The 21,470-nt window shown below is 39.0% G+C and overlaps 1 protein-coding gene and 1 long non-coding RNA gene across 2 annotated transcripts; one reads left to right on the forward strand and one right to left on the reverse strand.

Moving 5' to 3' along the window:
- Positions 1-264: 264 nt before the first annotated feature.
- Positions 265-16,388, forward strand: LOC118280887 (xaa-Pro aminopeptidase ApepP-like). Its single transcript, XM_050700932.1, has 18 exons — positions 265-410; positions 1,301-1,371; positions 2,659-2,783; positions 3,245-3,416; positions 5,293-5,399; positions 6,493-6,628; positions 7,861-7,956; positions 8,398-8,486; positions 8,862-8,996; positions 9,537-9,608; positions 10,368-10,451; positions 10,848-10,978; positions 11,843-11,995; positions 12,420-12,552; positions 13,082-13,259; positions 13,711-13,802; positions 14,302-14,415; positions 16,114-16,388. Exons 1-18 carry the CDS (start codon positions 370-372, stop codon positions 16,315-16,317), a joined length of 2,133 nt encoding a protein of 710 aa, XP_050556889.1. The 5' UTR covers positions 265-369; the 3' UTR covers positions 16,318-16,388.
- Positions 4,327-5,061, reverse strand: LOC126911885 (uncharacterized). The gene is made up of 2 exons (XR_007706398.1): positions 4,821-5,061; positions 4,327-4,520 (listed from the first exon to the last, which is right to left on the reverse strand). It is a non-coding gene; the product is annotated as an uncharacterized LOC126911885 (long non-coding RNA).
- Positions 16,389-21,470: the final 5,082 nt, after the last annotated feature.

The following is a 21,470-nucleotide window of genomic DNA, read 5'->3' on the forward strand; positions in this document are numbered from 1 at the left end:
TTTTCAAGGTCAGAGTAAATAGGTACTTTCTAAGTCTGTGTGCTCCATCCTCGGCCACATCTTCGCTTCGCCGTCCTGGCAGTAAGCGGGTTGGTGGCCAAATGCAGACTTAACAACGTTAAAAAGGTTTTTTTATTTAATAAATCGCCATGGCCGCGCGTTTGAAAAGGACACAGGGACTTTTCAACATATACACGTATCTAATAAGTAAATAATACCTGCTTTATATACATAATCCAATAATTCATATATTATCTTAATCTGTATATATTATTATCAAATAGTTTCTGATTAGGCAGTACTTGTGTCGATAAAAGTAATATTCGTATTGATAAATAAAATGTTTTTATCAAATTCATTGCAAACGACATGGCGGCGGTACGAGGTTGGATATTTACAATATATTTTATGTAAGTACATATCAATCTTACTAATATTATAGTATCGAAACTTTCTGCCTTTTCTTTAAGGGGGGAAAAATCATCCATTGACTTCTCTTGCCTTGGGCGAGACGAGAGGGAGTGTCAGACTCTTACTGACTAAAAACCACCCCGTTCCTACTCCTGCTTTTTGAGCCGGAGCTCCGGTAATCCGCTAGGTAGTCCGTAGCTCCGGGAACTTTCTGCCTAGCACAGTAAAACTGTGGAATAAGCTGTCGTCGGCGGTATTTCCGAACCGATACGACCTTCAAACTTTTAAGAAAAGAGCGTATTCCTTTTTAAAGGCTGGCAACGCACCTATGACCCTCTTGTGTAGCCCATCAGGTGACCAGTCTGCTCGTTTGCCCCCAATTCCATAAAGAAACAGTATCTATATAAAAAGAGATAGAGAAAGGATAAGTAAAGAGTATATTTGTATCATTCTAAACCATTATCTTTTTTGGCAATGGCAATCGATTTTTTTTTTGGGACAAGTCCGCTTCAACCTCCCAATCCTCTCCGACTCCTGTGCCCCAGGATCTACAGTAGATACAACCATGCAAACACCGGACCACTGAAGTCCAAGTCAAAACGGCTGAAGGGATCGGAATGAATGTGCAACAGGGGTAGATTACTATCAGTTTTTTATGGTATAAGCCGGTACACGAGCATACAGATCACCTGATGGTAAGCTATCGGGACCGCTTATTGACACCCGGAACACCAGAGGCGTTACAAGTTCGTTGGTGGAGTCACTCACACAACGCAAGCGTTGTTTCTTGTCGGTGTTCTACTCGGCCGTGGTATTACTCAGGCCGAGCCGGCCCAGCAGTGCGGAAGCATGGCGAGCCCTCACTTAAAAATATTTGTATTTTTTTCAGATTGACAGCAAACGCAGTATGGGGCCACATACCGTACTACTACTCTGCCGAACCCGATGCACCAATATACGGTATGAATATATTATTATTTCTTTTGTCAAATTCTATTCATCAAATCATAAATTTGCGTAGGTAGAGGCGTATCTCATAGTTATAGGTCTTACGCATGAAGCAAATACAAAGAGTAGATGTCATAACTGGGGGCCTACTCTAATTCAACGAAATTTCGTCCGAAACTTCGCAGATTGCATACTACAATTCTATTTATTGCGAACTTTCGTGAACAAAAATGAACGAATTAAATGAAGATAAATAAATAGGTTTTGATATGAAATTAAAAATAAAACGTTATTTTAAGTAATTCTATTAGTAAATCAATAAAACCTACGGCCGAAGATTAAACGAAACTTCGCATTCGAGAACCGGAGTAGCCCCCCTGGATTATACTCAACAGTAACTCTTTATCCTTTTTAAGCGCCACAGTCAGCGGTAGACAACGAACAAAAATGTGCTTAAAAATGTCGTTTTCTTATTGGTGAATAAGGCTGCTTTTCAAAGTCAAAGTCAAAGCATTTATTTCAATTAATCCTAAATTAGGCACTATTGAAACGTCAAATTGAATTGTCCGTCAGTCTGTCTGTCAGTGAAGCTAGGCGCTCGTTCTAAAGTGTTGTTTCGAATGGAGAAGAACGAGCAAGAAACTCCATCTTATTTAAAAAAAAAAAATGATTTTTACAATATCTCTGATACATTATTTCATCATTTACCTATTGTACCTATAGTGCCAGAGACGTGCTATGCTACGTTGCTGTGGATGCGTTTGGCTTCCACCAATCATATTCATTGGTACACATAGCTTAACACTGGTGGAAACAGACTCAGCTAAGCTATGTTTTTTATATGGAAAGATGCGTGCTATGGACGGCTTCTCTACTATCGATACATTGCATACTCAAGCTGCGCATCTTTCTCGCACAGTTATTATGCGGCGATGCAACTACATAGCACATCTTCCTTACATAGCTACACGGCTTAGTATCAGTGGAAACGGTCACATGGTTTCTCAGTTTAGCCATTACATCTTCGTAGCATAGCTACATAGCACATCACTGGTGGAAAATCACGCTTACCCCGGTTCTTGGTCCTCGTGGCGCTTATACTACCATAAAATAAGCGCAGCATAGCTACATAGTACCTACATCTTTGGTGGAAAAGCACGCATAGCCCAGTTATTAGTCCTCGTCGCCCTTTAAATACCATAGCATAAACTTACAACTATTTGTTGGAAAAGCAACCATATAGCCCAGGTTTTGGTCCTCACCAAAATTACCTTTGCATAAACTTATATTTGTTTTCAGTGAGCGGTGTCCCTGGCGTCAAGTTGAGCAGTGAGACTGCTGCTGACCGCCTGAGGGCTGTGCGAGCAGTTATGGAAGCCATGAGAGTTGATGCCTATATCGTGCCTACTGCCGACGCTCATAATGTACGTTATTTTTTATGGTATATAAACTGCTAAATAGGCAGACGTATCACCTGAAGGTGCGCTGCCCACTGCGCGGATATCCAGAACATTAGAACTGTTGCGAGCGCGTTGCGCGCTTTTAAGACAAGTGTATGTTACACTTAAGAGCAGGTTTTAGTATATTAACCGACTACAAAAAGAGGAGGTTGAAGTCGGTTTTTTTGAACGTAGTTTACTGAAAATTATATTCTTTTTAAAGCTATTAAACTGGCAAACCCGGCGAACTCCGTTTCGCCACCAATTATTTTTCCTGTTTATCTCTTGAAAATTTCCTGAATTTTCTTGGTATAAACCTCACGGAGCCCGAGACTTTTCCAAGGAATGCAAAATCGTGGAAATCGGTTCGGGCGTTCTGGAGTTATAGTATCCAACTTATTTTTGTATTATAGATTATAATGAATATGTATTTCTTTCTCCTCTAGTCACAATACATATCGCCGGCGGATGCTCGTAGAGAATGGCTGTCTGGTCTCCGAGGGTCTTCGGGAACAGCTCTGGTGACTGCCACCGAGGCCCTGGTGTGGACTGACGCGAGGTACTGGACGCAATTTGAGGAGGAGGTCGATGGGACCCTCTGGAAGCTGATGAAGCAAGGTTAATTAATTAATTATTATACTTTATTGCACACACACACACAAATACAAACAGATACATACAATTTCGAAAGCTTATGTACAAAGGCGAGCTTAACCCAGAATTGGGTTCTCTGACAGCAAACCTTAAAGCTAAAGAGAGATTTTATACAGGCGGGTAATCAACGTGCGCAAAAATTTTGAAAACTACAAACACATTCTAAAAAACTACTAACTAAACAACAGGTTAGTTCGATTTCGGTTTTAAGTTGGTTCAAAATCGCTACGTAGTATAAAAAAGTTACTATCCTCTGTCTGTCCCTATGTATTCTTAGATTTTTAATGTCGCGACGAATTTTGATACGGTTTTTTTATGATATAGAGCAAGAAGAAAATTTATTAGGTAGGTATGTGTAAAGCTGCAAAGTAAAAGTCGTATCGTCACGCCTTTTATCCCCGATGGGGTAGAAATAGGTACACATTACAGCACGTAATGCCGCTAAACAATGTACACCCACTTTTCACCATTTGTGTTGTAAGTCCCATGTAATAGGGGGTGAGCCTATTGCCATATACTGGGCACAATTCCAGACTCCGTGCTATTCTTCTTCTTCTTGCTCCTGGCTATTTTCCCAGTTTGCCTGGGGTCAGCCCTCCTAGTATCGTAAGTGACCCGGTTGTGGCCACTTTAAGAATTTTATCGACTTTGAGGCTTTCTTAACTTGTAGTTTTTGTTATCACGAACATATTTCTTGTAAAAAGTCATTTAACATGTATTAACCTTGCCTAAGAAAACCCTTTTTTTAAAGAACGTCCAATAGAAAAATAACTGTATAAAAAAGAAAAAAAAAGGGAGTTTGTGCCATTTTTGGCCAGATTCGTGCCATTTCTGGCCACGGTCGTGTGCCAGTTCTGGCCATCAAAATATACTATAAAAGTAATTAAAATTTATTAATTAAATTGGACATTTTACAAACAATGATTTTTATTTAGTTTGGAAAATATGAAATATTATTACTTCACTTTAATTTGACTTACAAATAAAGAGATCAACATCTATATGACGTTGGTAAAAGCTGCAAAGTAATCTGACCTCCCCTTTGTGTGAAGGCAATTTATTGCATCTCTCAAAAATGAAAAATATGTATTTGTTGATATGTAAAGCCAAGGAAAAAAAGCCACGATAAAATAAAGGGGAAGAAGTGGGGTGTCTATGTACACAAGTTTTGGCCAGCCATGTGGCCAAAGATGGAGTAATTCATAATTTTCGTCTCCATTAGTGGCCACCTTCTAATAACCTCACTTCAGAAACATATGGCGACAAAATAACTTTAGTTCCACTTAGACAATATATTCTTCATGTAGTATTAACATAAACATCCAAACAATAAGCAAAGATTAAAAAAATAAATACCCAAATCCTCACCCGCTCGCCTTAGCCTTTTTGTTAAGATCTTAACAATTTCACCCTCAACTAAAAAAAATGACTTGTTGCATCGAAGTGAAGTTTGACACATCAAAGCTGCCAACGGTATCAGTATCTCCAATATTCAATATTTTAAATACTGTACATCACAGAGTAATTTATTTGTCCATGCCTTAGTTATAAATATTTGAAGGCCCAAATGGCCACAAAGGGGTCGATGGCCACAACCGGGTCAGTTGCCCTAATTCTGCGCCACAAAGACTCCGTGCTACAACTGAAAAATTTTCGAAAAACCGAAAAGTGCACAGTAATATTTTGCCCGACTAAACGAATCGAACCCGAAGACCCCTTGCCCGGCAATTGCACTTGCAACCACCTCGATCAACGAGGCAGTGATCATTTTTATAACGGTGCAAAGAAACTGTATTTCTTTCTTTCAAATTAATTCACCAACTTTTGTCATTGGTTGCAGGAGTGGATGCATCTCTTCAACAGTGGCTGGTCAGCAACATGCGACCCAACTCCGTGGTAGCAGTGGACCCTACTACTTACACCAGGAGGGCCTGGACTTCTTTAGATGTAAGTAAAGAAAGAAAGAATTTTCCATCATCGAACCACAAGACAATCGGCGAGGCGTCACCGTTTCATGGTGGATATCCCACCCACACGAACGAAGCGCTTCGCTTCAAGCTTCCTTGTGCGAACTGCTAGGGAGTGGAACTCCTTGCTGGAGTCTGTGTTTCATGATGGGTATACCTGGGTGTCTTCAAAGCCCGAGTGAATAGGTTGCTTATGGGCAGACGTGCTCCACCGTAGGCCGCATCATCACTTACCATCAGGCGAGATAGCAGCCAAACGTCGGCCCATTTAACATTAAAAAAAAAAAAGAAAAAAACATTTATTTGGCACCGGGCACGATGCACCAAAAACAAACACAAAAAAGAATAGAAAAGAAAGAAAAAAAAACAGGTAAAATTAATTACAAACATTCATAGTAAAAACATTAATACATTTTTCTTCATAAAAATAAACATAACATAAAAACAAGGTGGCAACGTGCCCAAGCCAAAAGGGTTGCCACCTCAGTATGAGCTGGGCACCGAAACTACCCAGCACTGATTTTCAGTTGGCACACTTTGCTTCTTGAGCAAGCTGCTTTGCAAGCTTGAGCTTCGGACGGAACGTAAAATACCATTCCTCGTTTTTTGAGGGGGGAATATCATCCAATGACTTCTCCCGCTTTGGGTAAGGCGGGAGGGAGGGTCAGACTCTTACTGACTAAAAACCACCCCGTTCCTTCTCCTATTGCCTCTCCTGATTCCTACTCCTAAACTTTGATTCGTTTTATCTTAGTATGGTTATCTTATATGAAAAAACTAGCGACCCGCCCCAGCTTCGCATGGGTACAATGGTGATATATTATGCCTGTATTATACATATAAACCTTCCTCTTGAATCACTCTACCTATTACAAAAAACCGCATCAAAATCCGTTGCGTAATTTTAAAGATTTAAGCGTACAGACAAACAGACAAAAATAGCGACTTTGTTTTATACTATGTAGTGATAAAAAGTACGTGTCTAATATTTATTCATTACCTAACTGACGGACTGAATAGATGTTTATTTTTCATACCCCGTCATCATCCCTAGTGTTTTTATTTCTTTACAGAACGACTTATCAGCGGCCGGAGTGGATTTACTCGCAATTTATGATAACTTGGTGGACGAAGCTCGGAGACAACTGAGTGACGGACCTCCTCAGAGGTCCAACGATCCTCTAATCCCACTCCCCATAGAATATACAGGTGAGTGAAGTTTTACCATTTTAAAACATACCATGCATTTTTTTATTGGAATAGGTGGCAAACGAGCAGACGAGTCACCACGAAAAAAACGAAGTTTCCTTCGAAACTTCGCAGATTTTGTACTACAATTCCATTTATTGGGAACTTTCGTAAAAAAAATGAACGAATGAAATGAAGATACATAAATAGGTTTTGATATGAAATTAAAAATAAAACGTTATTTTAAGTAATTTCATTAGTAAATCAATAAAACCTACGGCCGAAAATGAAACGAAACTTCGGATTTGAGAATCGGAGTATGTCCCCTGATGGTAAGCGATCAGCGCCGCCCATGGACACCCGCAACACCAAAGGAGTCACAGGTGCGTTGCCGGCCTTTTAAAAAGGAGTATGCTCTTTTCTTGAAGATTTGAAGGTCGTATCGGTTCGGAAATACCATGCCATAAATGTCGTGGTGGCCCGGAGGTTAAAGACGTCCGCTTCTCATGCATGAGAGTGCGGGCTCGAAACCTACCAACGGCACTTGCCGTTGGTAGGTTTCGAGCAAAGTACATATAACTCGGAAAGTCACATTGGTACTTACCAATGTGACTTTCCGAGTTATATGTACTTTCTAAGATTATTTAGACAACACTGACAAACGGTGAAGGAAAACATCGTGAGGAAACCTGGGCTTATAATTTCTAATTATAAGTTTGAAATCGCCAATCCGCATTGAGCAAGCAAGGTGATTAATGCTCAAACCTTCTCTGTGTGAGAAGAGGCCTTTGGTCAGCAGTGGCCATTTATAGGCTGTTGATGTGGTAAAAAGGAGGTGGAAAGAAGTTTTTTTTTTTAATAATTTATTGGAAATTATTCTAACTACTCTTTTGTTAACATGGAAGTGTGTGATGAATTTTAAATGTAGGAGAGCCATGCTTCGGCACTGCTTGGCTGGAGTGATACCACGGCCTCACAGAAAACCGACGTGAAACAACGTTTCGTTGTGTGAATGAGGTTACCGGAAGCCCAATTTCCCCCATCACAATCCTCCCAATCCCCGATTCCCCAACAACCTTTAAATTCCTAACCCCCAAAAGGCAACGCACTTGTAACGCCTCTGGTGTTTCAAGTGTCCATGGACGGCGGCGTTTGCTTACCATCAGGTGATCCGTCTGCTCGTTTACCGGCTTATACCATAAAAAAATCTGTGGAAAGCGTAGCGGGTTATGATGGAATGTTAATGATTTCAGGAGAACGAGCGTCTTCGAAGATTTCAGAATTAGTTTCACAAATGCAACAGAAAAATGCAGATATGCTGCTACTGACAGCTTTAGACGATATTGCATGTAAGTACAGCATCATCAGTGTTTGATAAGAGTAACAAAGGAGTTTGTCTCGTTGGTCGACTGTCGTACAAGGCGAGACTCCTTGTACGACAGTCGACCAACGAGACAAACTTTTAGGTTTTAGGTTCGATTCCCGGGTCGGCAAAGTAAAAGTATATAAACATTATTAAACCATTAGACCGTATTTTTTATTTTCTTACGAAAACAAATACTTTCCACGATAACATATCGATTTGAAATATCGTGTGACGTCACTTCTAGGTATATTTTATACGTAGAAATGGCGTATTCGCTCCCACTCCTAAACTTTGATTCGTTTTATCTAAGTATTGTTATCTTATATGACAAAATAAAAAATACGTGTCTAATATTTTTTCATTACTTAACTGACGGATTAAATAGATGTTTAATTTTCATACCCCGTCATCATCCCTGTTGCAGATACCCTCAACTTGCGTGGTACTGACATACCTTACAATCCAGTCTTCTTCTCTTATTTACTCATCAGAAGACACCCAAATATTGGTTCAGTAAGTACCTTTTTTACCTTTTGTTTGTGATACGACCAGACGTATCACCTGAAGGTAAGCAATCGCCGCCGCCGTTGGACACTTGAAACACAATAGGGGTGTTACAAGTGCGTTGCCGGCATTGTGGGAGTTAGGAATTTAAGGGTTGTTGGGGAATCGGGGATTGTGAAGATAGGGATGGGGTAATTGGGTGTCCGGTAACCTCACTCCCACAACGTCAGCATTATTTCACGTCGGTTTTCTGTGAGGCCCCGGTATCACTCCGGTCGAGCCGGCCCATTCGGGCCGAAGCATGGCTCTTACACTAACAAGAGAAATCTATACAAAGCCAGTTTACACATTCGACGGTCAGTTTATATTGGTTTATTTTTTCAGACGGTGGCAGAAATTGTACTGTTCTGGGGAGATGGAGTATTGCCAGAAAATATTCGCAATCATCTCACAGTAGAGGGCGTACCAGTTTTATGCATACCTTACGAAGAAATTTTCGATTATCTCAGGAGTGTGTCTGTAAGTACTATTTCCTTAAGGTGTTCACCTATCGATCGATATTCCATTGATAGCATCGATCGACATCGGTCGACATTAATCAATTGATGTGGCAGCTTTCATTGATCGACGGATACCGGTCGACTAACCAATCGATCGATTGCCAGTCGATGGCATCGGTCGACGTAAATAGATTCATATATTCCGGCCGAAAACTATCAATCGATGTGATTATGATCGACTAATCCATTCTACCATCGATCGGTGGCATCAATCGACGATCGCTCGATTGGTGTGGTAACAGTCTTACTATCCGATTTGAATCATACTTTTTTTGAGTAGGTTAAAATCATCCAATGACTTTTCCCGCCTTGGATAATTATTATTGTATTGTATATTTTACAAGACTGCCTCGTTAGCCGAGTAGTTCTAAGTGCGACTGCCGAACAAACGGGTCTCGGGTTCGATTCCCGGGTTGGGCAAAGTGTTCAACACAATCGGATGAAGATATCTGCTTCGAAATTAAAAGAACATATTAAAATAAGTGTTTTTTTTTTTCAGAGCGGTATTGGAGCTCAGAGCACAATTTGGTTGTCCAATGAAGCTAGTCACGCAATCTGGTTGGCGATTGAGGTAATTTCAGAAACTTTTATACAGTATGGAGATCACTCATATGATTTAAATGAAACTATAAGTAGTACTCGTCCACTGCAAGCATAATACAACTAAATATTTCAACGAAAATCGATTTTTAAACAAAGTAAATAATTAAATTAATCAAGTCGACGGTTAAAAGGAAATAGGGTATAAGCGACAAAAAATGAAATGTTCAGGAGAGCCGTTTAAACTCGTCGGTCGTCGAAAGAATACTAGGAAAATGTTTTTTTTTTTGCTAGGGTATAAACGCCAAAAATGTCATCGTAGAGCCATGAGAGTAAGCGCATTCGAAAGAGCGGAAAATTTTACGTAGGATAGCATAATAAACTCATTTTTGACCAAAATGTCGCCTAAGTCTTTCCGTGGTGCTTGGCGACTGGGCTTCTCCCAGTTGTGCAGTCCCTTTTGTGCCTTTAGGCTTAAGTCATTTTGTCTCCTGCGTTAAATTCATCGAGGGAAACGGAGACTATCGTTTTCTTTTTCTTTTCCTCTAATAATATCTTCTGATTTATTTCGTTGCGGGATCCAAGACAGTTATTCATGTCCCTGAGACGCGCCGGACTTCAGTGTTCCGGTGTTTTCATGGTTGTATCTACTGTAGATCCTGGTGCACAGGAGTTGCAGCGGTATGGGAGGTTGTGGCGAGCCTGATGGTAAGCAGTCGTTACCACCCATAGACACCCGAAACGAGAAGAGGTGCACATAACGACTTTAATAAAATGTATTTTGTTGCAGAGTGGAGGGAGTGCTCATGTGTATTCTACATCTATTTCTCCTGTAGCGCTGAAGAAATGCGTTAAAAATGATGTTGAATTAGAGGTAATTATAAATATTACTTATTAGCTGACCGAAAGCTTCGTACCGCCTCAATCATTATTTTCTCACCTGGGGTCTACTCTAATTCAACGAAAAAAGAATCGCAAATTTCGTACTACAATTCCATTTATTGCGAACCTTTGTGAACAAAAATGAACGAATGAAATGAATATAAATAAATAGGTTTTGATATGAAATTAAAAATAAAACGTTATTTTAAGTAATTTCATTAGTAAATCCATTAAACCTACGGCCGAAAATTAAGCAAAACTTCGGATTCGAGAACCGGAGTAGGCCCCTCGGTCGGATTGTGAACTACCATTGTTCGCCGTCCGCAGACCCAAACTTAAATTATGGATGGGGCATACATTTTAGTGGTCCATTTTGCTATTTTTCCAGGGATTCCGTTTAGCCCACATCAAGGATGGAGTGGCCGTGGTCCGCGCGTTACACTGGCTGGAGACACAGGTCAACTCCGGAGTCAATGTCACTGAGATGGACCTGTCTAATAAACTGGTGGAATTCAGAAGGTAAATGCTACGGTGGCCCGGAGGTTTAAGACACTTGCTTCTCATGCATGAGAGTGCGGGTCCGAAACCTTCCATCAGAAAGTACAAATGTGATTATTTCCGAGTTATATGTACCTTTTAAGATTATTTAGACACCACTGACAAACGGTGAAAGGAAACATCGTGAGGAAACCTGGGCTTATAATTTCTAATTATAACTAAGTTTGAAATCGCCAACCCGCATTGAGGAAAAGCAAATTTCAGTTCCACAGATGATCGGTAGAAGCGTTGTAAAATTTGCCATATTTACGTCGTCGCTAGCGACTGTTGACAAATACTATTGCTTGAAACTTATGGCAGATGTACTGAACGAATTTATTTAACATAAAACATTATCCTTTTTAAATTAACAGTACCTTTAACCAACGAGCATGTATGAAAAGGCTGATTACTGTTGATGATGCGAAAGAAGTGTACAAGGGTGTTACCACACCAATCGAGCGATCGTCGATCGATGCCATCGATCGATTGTAGAATGGATTAGTCGACGTCGATCGATAGTTTCTACTACACCAATCGATCGATAGCCGATAGATACTATCTGTCGATGGTGGAATGGATTGGTCGATGTCGATCGATAGTTTCTACGTCGCCGGGGCCATGGACCGGCAATCGATCGTTTGGTTGGTCGACCGGTATCCGTTGATCAATTAAAGCTACCATACCAATCGATTAATGTCGACCGATGTCGATCGATGCCATCGGTGGATGGAATGGGCTATCAAGCGATAGGCGGTCCATTGCCCATCTACCCCCATGGGAGACAGGCGTGAGGTTATGTATGCATGTATTATGCTTTTTTAATTCGCTTTTTGTCTTCGGCAGCCTTGAAGACAATTTCAGGGGCCCCTCTTTCTCCACCATCGCTGGTGCGGGCAGTAATGGTGCTATCATACACTACAGTCCTCAGATCACCGGGCCACAGAGGATCATCAGACCTGAGGATATGCTGCTCGTGGACTCCGGTGGACAGTATTTGTAAGTTTAGCTTTTCTAACCGGTAAACGAACAGACGGATCATCTGATGGTAAGCAATCGCCGCCGCCCATGGACACTAGAAATACCGGAGGTATTACAATAAAGCATAAATAAATAACGCCTCGTTGGTCGAGTGGTCGCAAGTGCGACTGGCGAACAAGAGGTCTCTATTACTGGGCTTTTTCGGTTTTTCGATAATTTCTCAGTAGTAGCACGGAGTCTGGAAATGTGCCCAGTATATGGCAATAGGCTCACCCCCTATTACATGTGACTTATAACACACAAATGGTGAAAAGTGCATGTACATTGTATAGCGGTATTAAATGCCGTAATGAGCACATCTGCCTACCCCTTCGGGGATAAAAAGCGTGACGTTGCTTTTTTAAATAAATAAAAAAATAAAATGTTTTGTTTCCGACTCCAGTGAAGGCACCACAGATATAACGCGTACTCGTCACATGTCTGCGAGTCCCACTCCTGCGCAGCGTCTCACGTTCACACGAGTACTCAAAGGACAGATCAATTTGGCTACTACTATTGTACCGAAAGGGACTTTGGTAAGATACCTACTTTTATTTTTGACGCGACTACGTCTTGAATTAAGTTGCGGCTCGGAGTCACTCATGAAAAAGTGTAACGTTTGTTTCTCCCGCCTTGGGCGAGGCGAGAGGGAGTGTCAGACTCTTACTGACTAAACACCAACCCGTTCCTCTTCTTACTCCGGCTTGTCGAGCCGGAGTCCCGGTAAACCCGCTAGGTAGCCCGCAGCTCCGGTTCAAGCCATGTTAGAGGCGCATATTCATGAGCAGCATTCCGCAACACACGACGCGGCGATTGTCGCGCTGCTACCAGTAGCATAATATATTTTTATTTAAAATTGTTTCTCCACACTAGGATTTTCTCCTTTGTCGTGGGTGCGTTTACAAACATACAAGTTCACATACACATCACACCCAGACCCGAAACAACAATCTGTGGATCACATAAAGAGTTGCTCCGTGCGGGAATCACCCGCTACACATTCCACGGCAGCCAGTTGCCCAGCCACCGCACCAACCGTGCAGTCATTGGCTTTTTTGATTCCAGGGTAACGTAATAGAGGTATTGGCTCGCAAATACCTCTGGGATGTGGGGCTCAACTATGGGCATGGTACAGGCCACGGAGTGGGACATTACCTTAATGTCCACGAAGGCCCAATTTGGATTCTCAGCGGACGGATGGATGACGACCCTGGTATTGCTCCGAAAATGATTTACAGCAATGGTAAGTGAATTTGGCGTTGCTTTCTTTAAATACCTACTTTTTTCCTTCTAAAATATCATAATTTTGTAACTGATAAACTAAATATTATAATAATAGACTGCCCCGTTGGACGAGTGGTCGCAAGCGCGACTGCCGGTAAACGAGCAGACGTATCACCTGATGGTAAGCAATCGCCGCCGCCCATGGACACCCAAAACACTAGAGGCGTTACAAGTGCGTTGCCGGCCTTTTAGGGGTTAGGAATTTAAGGGTTGTTGGGGAATCGGGGATTGGGAAGATTGGGAATTGGGCCTCCGGTAACATCACTCACACAACGCAAGCGTTGTTTTACGTCGGTTTTCTGTGAGGCCGTGGTATCACTCCGGTCGAGTCTGCCTAATAGTGCCGAAGCATGGCTCTCCCACACTTTTTAGTCAAGTTTATTTAAACAAATAAATATTCTTATTTTCAGAGCCTGGTTACTATGAAGTCGGGGAGTATGGTATCAGGCATGAAGATCTGGTGGAAACTATTGAGATTACCAAGGAATCGGATCATATTCTTGTAAGTAAACATTAGTACCTGTAGGTACTCCCGCGCGGTCTCACCCACTGATCGGCTCCTACTGATCGTAGCGTGTTATAAGTTTTTAAACTGACATGGTCACTAACACTAGATATCATTCATCAGCAAGCCCAGAGCAAACTCCCATACCTGGCGGGCAACTCCTGCCCACTGAGCTGTGCAAGAGGGACGGAGCTATGTAGGTTGTATAGCTCCATCCCTAAACTTGCACATGCTCAGTGATCGACCATTGTGACACAATTGTAATAGCAGACTAAGGCCCCTGGATTTACAGTAGATACAACCATGAACACATCAGAACACTGAAGTCCAGCACGTCTCAGGAAAATGAATGAGTGTCTTGGATTCCAGAATGAAATAAATCAGATGATATTATTAGAGGAGAAGGAAAGAAAACGATAATTTCCTTCCCTCGGTGAATTTAATGCAAGAGAAGGTGCTCGCTTAATCCACCTTTGAATTTTTGTATTTCTTTCAGGCTTCAGGAGTAGTAGGTGACTTTGACGGTCGTGGTGCAGTTGGGTTCCGCACGATATCCCTGGCGCCCCATCAGGTCGCCTGCTTGGATGTAGACCTTCTCACTGATTTTGAGGTATGTTATGTCGGTGGAGAAAGACTGGGTCTCCAGTACCCTCACTCATCCGGAGCTGCAGACTACCTAGCGGGTTTACCGGTGCTCCGGCTCGACAAGCAGGAGAAGGAACGGGGTGGTTTTTAGTCAGTAAGAGTCTGACACTCCCTCTCGCTTTGCCCTGGCGAGAAAAGTCATTGGATGATTTTACCCCTGAAAAAAAAAGTACCCTCACTCATACCTACGCTATTAAAACACATCGTTGTTTTCTTTGAGGCCGTTGTACCACTCTGAAATGATTGTCCCATTTTTTTATGATATAAGCCGGTAAATGAGCAAACGGATCACCTGATGGTAAGCAATCGCCGCCGCCCATGGACACTTGAAACACCAGAGGCGTTACAAGTGCGTTGCCGGCCTTTTCGGGGTTAGGAGTTTAAGAACCCTGAGATTCAACTGTCTTTTTAGGTATAACTCTGGACGCTAAGCTACAGTGGGCTCCACGGGTAGATAATTGTCAGACTCAGCTCTGCAGCATATGCCGTTAAAAAAATTAAATTTGACGATGTAAATAAGCGCGATTAGTATACATTGTTTCATAGTATCATGTCATATGGTATCCTCCTGTGGGGAAATGCTGCTGACATTCAGTCTGTCTTTGTGCTGCAGAAAAGAGCCATTCGATCAATTTATAATCTCCGAGGCACTCTCTTAGGGAACTATTTAAAGAAATTAATATATTGACTGTTCCTTCTCAATACATTTATGAAAATGTAGTGTATGCTCACAAAAACATTAAATTCAAAAAGTATTGTGATATACATAATATAAACCTAGAAGTAAAAACAAATATATTGTTCCCACTACTAGACTTAAGAAAATAAGTGGTTCGTTCAGATGTCAATGCATACGCTTTTACAATAAAATTCCCAGCGATATTCAAAGTTTGAGCCTGAATAAATTTAAAAATGTTATTAAAGAAAAACTGTATAGTAAAGCTTTTTATAAAATTAAAGACTACTTAGATGATAGCCAGACTTGGGAGTGAGCCGCTATAATGTCCACACAGGTCATGTTGACATGTTTGTAACACAAGTTACATTTTTATACAATTTGACATGATATACATTAATATCATTCGGTTTTCACATATTATTTTTAAAATTGTTAGTTTGAGGACCGTGCGAGAGTTTGCCTATCATTTCACTTTTAGTTAATATACACAGTGTGAGCACTTGTTGGCCACAAATGTTCTTTTGGTTGGTATTGTTCGTCGGATCATTCAGCAACAGCCGTTAGCTGAGCTCATTGTAAACTGACCATGCCATCTACAGGTCCGCTCAAACTGCTGTGGTTCTTTCCTCAAAAGACCACTACAGAATAAACTTGCACGGTTCTCCGACATCTTTAATTGGTTTTGTCTGGACTTTAAAAGAGACTATGACCTCTGAGTTTGTTTCGGCATTTCTTCTCAGAGTAGTCGGATAGGAAATGCCGGCCTCATCTAGCTATTTGAAATATTGACGTGTAAAGGGTTATTTTATAATCTATTTACAGAAATAAATATCATTTATCATTTATTTATAAGGATTGTTGGGATATCGGGGATTGGGAAAGGGATAATTAGGCCTCCGGTAACCTCTCACACGCAACACAAAGCAAGCGTTGTTTCACGTCGGTTATAAAAATAACTTATCTATATTTTCTTTTTTATTTCAGATTAAATACCTAAACGACTACCATGAGCGTGTTTTTAAGACATTGGGCCCTATTTTACAACAACGTGGGCTTACAGACGTTTATGTTTGGTTAGAAAAGGAATGCGCGCCAATAAAACGCGATGACAAAAGCTCCGCCATTTTGGTAAAATCGACGCCGATTTTGGCGGCAATCAGCGCCATTGTGATTTGGTTAGGTTATTGATAATAGGGACGATGACTGGGTCAAAAATAAATTATTACAACTTTTCAATACAATAAAATATTCAAAAATAATCACACTCTCATTCATCAATTTGATGAACTACTTAATTTACTAAATGCTATTTGACGCTTGAAACTTATAACGTCATAATAGAGTATTTCATACAAAAATAACGTTTTTGACATTTCGATAAAAGTATTAGTAGTAGTATGACTAGTAGTGAACTACCGTATTCACTACATAGTATACAACAAAGTCGCTTTCTCTGTCCTTTTGTACGCTTCAATCTTTAGAACTACGCAACGGATTTTGAATTGGTTTTTTTAATACATATAGTGATTCAAGAGGAAGGTGTATATGTATAATACATGCATAATATATCACCATTGCACCCATGCGAAGCTAGTAAAGAATAAATGCGAAATAATTGTTATTTTTTGAGGGGTAACAACTGTAACATGTATTTGTAATTGTATTGTATTTTGTTTAACCTTAAGTACACGCGTTGTTTAGGATAACGTAACGTCACGCGTGGGGTCCAGAAGTATCCCCAATATAAATTCACATATATCTTCCGATTTTTTAAATATTTATTGATATTTGTTTTAGATTATAATAAAATACATTATAATATTTATTAAAAGTATTTATTAAACATAAAACAATCAATCTTTAGAGAGTAAGGAATATTTTTATCAAAACAGTCTTTTAGGTATAATTTTCAAGCACATGTTTAATGTAATCCAATTTAACAAAAGAGTCAATTTCAGACTAACTTAACTAAATTATCCTAATAAAATATGAATGCAAAAACAAGTAATTAGAAGAAAAACTAACAATAAACATTATATAAAAAAATTGACAAGCCTTGAAATGTACTAACCAAAACTAATGTTGAAAATCATTCTTTGGATTGGCATGGTAAACAATAGGTAATTTCTGTTGGATGTGGCTTGCAATTTTTTTTTGCAGGACACATACAATAGTGCTTTTTTATTTTTAGATCAGACGCTGAATTATGTTCGCTATGTATAGATTTACAGTCACTTATATCACCCACTTCTTCCAAAATATTCTCCTGAGGTGTGTCTCCTATGCCTTCGATTCTGAGTCACTAAAATCGTGTATAGATCAATTTAATATTCAGTTATGCGACTCATTTTTCCTTTTATTCAACACCAATTCTGAAAAGCAAACAAATAAAAAAATAACTAAGGTGAAAAAAGTAACTACGTTAAATCACGGGTGGGGTCTGCAGGTATCCCCACGTAAGCAAAAATGTAACTTACCTTAGCACAAGAGCGACGTACGTCCACTCGCCGATAGGTTTCGCGTCGCACTGAGATTAGCCGGAAACACGCGTTCGTAACTAGACAATTTCAAAAATTATCGTTAAAAAACAGCGCGTGGGGTCTCCTCAGACCCCGCCCGTGACGTTAAAGGTTAAATGTATGAAATATAGTTTTATTGAATGATCGTATTTGTAGTTTTATTTTTGTCAAAAATTATCTGCCTACCTAAGGAAACACCATACCTATCATCCATTCTTCAAGAGGTCCATGTTTAATTTTTACTTTTGAAGACTTCCACATACAGTATGGAGATCACTCACATGACTTAAATGAAACCACAAGTATTACTAGTCCACAGAAGCATTAATACAAGTAAATATTTCAACGCAAACCGAAACTTAAAACAATTCGATCAAAATAAATAATGAAATAAATCAAATATTAAATTGTATGAACAGCTCCATATTACTTGATCACAGAAGAACTGGGGCCTTAGTCTGCTATTACAATTGTGTCAGAATGGTCGATCACTGAGCAGTGCGAGAGGGACGGAGCTATACAACCTTCATAGCTCCGTCCCTCTCGCACTGCTCAGAAGAGCTAAGGCCCCTGTAATGTTGTAGGTTGTCTAGGAATGTTACGGACATGCGGCGCGGCTGTTATAATGCCGTATTTGTAAAGAGTGTTCAAATTAGCTCAAAGAGAATAATGCACTTTTTGGCTTACCTACTGGGCCTATTTCGCTAATTTTTCGTATATTGTCAGCCAAGATGATAACAAATATGTGATTTAAATTAAATCATAAGAGTTTAAGAGCCACATGGTATAATGTAAATGTTCCACTTTGAATATTAGTTTTACATTGTTCTCACATAGTTGAAGCAATCGAAACAATGTAACCAGGAATTGTATTGTGAATCTGATTGGAAAAGAATGGAGTTTCTTGCTCGTTCTTCTCCATAGGAATCTACACTTTCGATCGAGCAAATAGACTAACTATAGGACTGACCGACAGACAGATGTTATTAATATTATCATATTTGCTTAGACATTTAAAAGTGCTTTCCTGGTCTATTTGAAATAAATAATTTTGACTTTAACTTTGACCTTTTCCGCTCATTTTTTTTTGCGTATATTGTCAGCCAAGATGATAACAAAAATATGTGATTTAAATTAAGTCATAAGAGTTTTACCATCGTACTCAGAGTCATTTAATGATTACTCAACCCAGTCCTTAGCAATTGTTTTCGATACAAAATCGTTATTAAGGAATAGTTTAAGTAATCATGTTCCACTAGTGAAATAAAACTCAACAAAATGTTAAATTAACCTTTTACTTAAACATAATACATACATATGATCTGTAACTACGCAATAGATTGTCTACAACTGTATTTATTCCTTGTTCCTGTAGTTCTTAATGTTCACCAGCACCCAGACTGGGATCGCAGACCAGCCGAGGATCATGGCGGAGATCAGGACACCCATCTCCTGAAAATAACAATTGAAAATGATTAATCTATATACATATACATAATAATATAATAAATCTGTAGAAGGGTCAATTCTGTACATTGAAAATATTGAAAAAATAAATAGCAGGTGGTGTTACTGAATCGATACCAAAACCAAATATGTGATAAAAATTTTTTTGTCTGTCTGTCTGTCTGTATGTTCAGGCATCACGTGAAAACTAACGGTTCAATTTCGATGAAACTTGGTATAATTATACCTTATTACTTTCTATCCCGGAAAAATACGTAGAAAAAAAAATATTTTTCACTTTTATACTACAGAACGCTAAGCTCAACAGCAGTAGCTCAATAGAGGGATCTCCTTAATTATTATGGCCCTAGCCGTATTTGGGTCCAATAGGTATTTATAAGAAGTTACTCAAAATGGAGAAATAAAACATCCACGCGAAGACCGACATCCACGCGGACGGAGTCGCGGCCGGAAATCACTCACACTCACTATCATTTGCTATTCATTTAAGATTTCAGACACAAAATTCGTGGGGTATATAAGTATTCTTTCTTTGGCAAAATGTGTTCCTAAACTTGTGATCCTATATTTGATTACACTTCTGATTTATACTGGTTCAAACCTACTAATGGCAAGCACCAATGTAACTTTGGAAAAAAAAACCTAGTATTACTTTGCCCGACTTGGGAATCAAACCCAAAATCCTTTGTCTGGCAGTTGCACTTGCGACCATTCAACTAACAATGCAGTCAATATAACCCTCTAATATTAGTCCACCCCGCAACAGCTATATGGGCGTCCTATTTTATGTCTTATCTATGTATTTTTAAGTCTGTTACTTTCTATTTTTATATTTATATCATTTTATATTCTTTCTACATCAAAGTCCTTTTTTATAATCTTTTTTTAATTCAAAATAGTTGTTTATACTATATTTAAAAAATAAACATGAAGGACTAAACCACAGTGAATCTGCCGTCACCACTCGACACTTGCAGAATAATCAACAACTTTGTATTGGGACGGTTGCCAGGAAGGAAAACCCGATATGTGACCAGCGGTGGTTAAACAATAATTATTGCATGATGTTTTATTTAAATAATTTAAACATTTGAAACTCTACAATATCTTAATATTGACATCAATTATCCTGTAAGAACTGTACTATATTGACATCAGATTTCTTGTAATAATGTAACATGAACATAAAAGAGTAATAATGGAGTTTCTTGCTTGTTCTTCTCCATTCGAAGCTACACTTTGGAATGAGCATCTAGCTTCACTGTCGGACAGACTGATAGACTATTATTTATTTCTTTACTTGTTGACATTTCAAAAGTATCTAAGTACCGTACCTATATAGTTTAATTGGAATAAATGATTTGACTTTGAACAGTTTAATTTACTAGATATTGCAACATTAATCTAATACCTAACTAAATACAAATAAATATTTTGTTATAACCTAAAAACTCGTACTTTAAACGCTATATCACTTCAAACGATATCATTTTATCAATACATACTTATTAGTTAATCTGAATAGATAAAAGAAAATGTCAATTATGTCGAAATAAAATAATGTAATACTTAGTTAAAGGCGATATAAGACTTTAAATAACATATTTATGTCATATAAACGCTATTTCAGTCATAAATTGTGATAAAATAGGAAATTGTATAACCATTTTTCCCTATACGTCCTAAAAAACAGAGACCTAACCTAACTTTTATGTATTTAATTACGTAATTTTAAAATCGTTTTTAAATGTTTTGCAAGAGTTAAATTGTGAATAAATAACTATGTTTATTACTTTAGAAGATTAATAATGTGTAAAAGTAGGCAAATTGTTGCTGGTTTTGCAACAAAATACGCAAATGTACTTACGCCTTTGGTAATCTTGTTTCTAGCGGGGGTAGCGATAACGCTCATATTCCTGTGTTGAGCCACATTCTTCAGGATTTGGGTGTTGGCTTTGAAAAGAGACCTTACGGCGAACATTTTGATTTTATTGAAAATTTAACTTCTTGTGAAAGATTGACACCAAAAATATTCACGATTGAGTGAAAAATCAATGGCAGATTAGTGCTGCGGTAGTACAAAAACAGAAACCGGTACTGTCAAATTGATAGTTTTAGTCGATTTTGCAACTTGTATAGATAGAAAAAAAAATTATTTTTTTTGATTTGGTTGTATAATTTAAATTATACAACCAAATCTATGACGAAAAAACACACCGCTTCAATAGAATTAATTGCTAAAATTTCATCAAATAATTCTGGTGACATGTCTCAAATAAAACATGAAAAAACTTAAAAAACCGATACTGTCATTCTTCGCAAATAGTAAGTTTTGTTACATCACTATTATAATGT

Source organism: Spodoptera frugiperda, chromosome 19, assembly GCF_023101765.2.
Source record: "Spodoptera frugiperda isolate SF20-4 chromosome 19, AGI-APGP_CSIRO_Sfru_2.0, whole genome shotgun sequence".
Lineage (NCBI taxonomy): Eukaryota > Metazoa > Arthropoda > Insecta > Lepidoptera > Noctuidae > Spodoptera > Spodoptera frugiperda.

Excerpts from the sequence above, each read along its gene's own strand:
- LOC118280887 (XM_050700932.1), top strand. The coding sequence starts at position 370 with ATGGCGGCGGTACGAGGTTGGATATTTACAATATATTTTAT. Across the intron at positions 10,979-11,842 it reads AAACTGGTGGAATTCAGAAG|CCTTGAAGACAATTTCAGGG; the intron begins GTAAATGCTACG and ends TGTCTTCGGCAG. Across the intron at positions 11,996-12,419 it reads GACTCCGGTGGACAGTATTT|TGAAGGCACCACAGATATAA; the intron begins GTAAGTTTAGCT and ends TTCCGACTCCAG.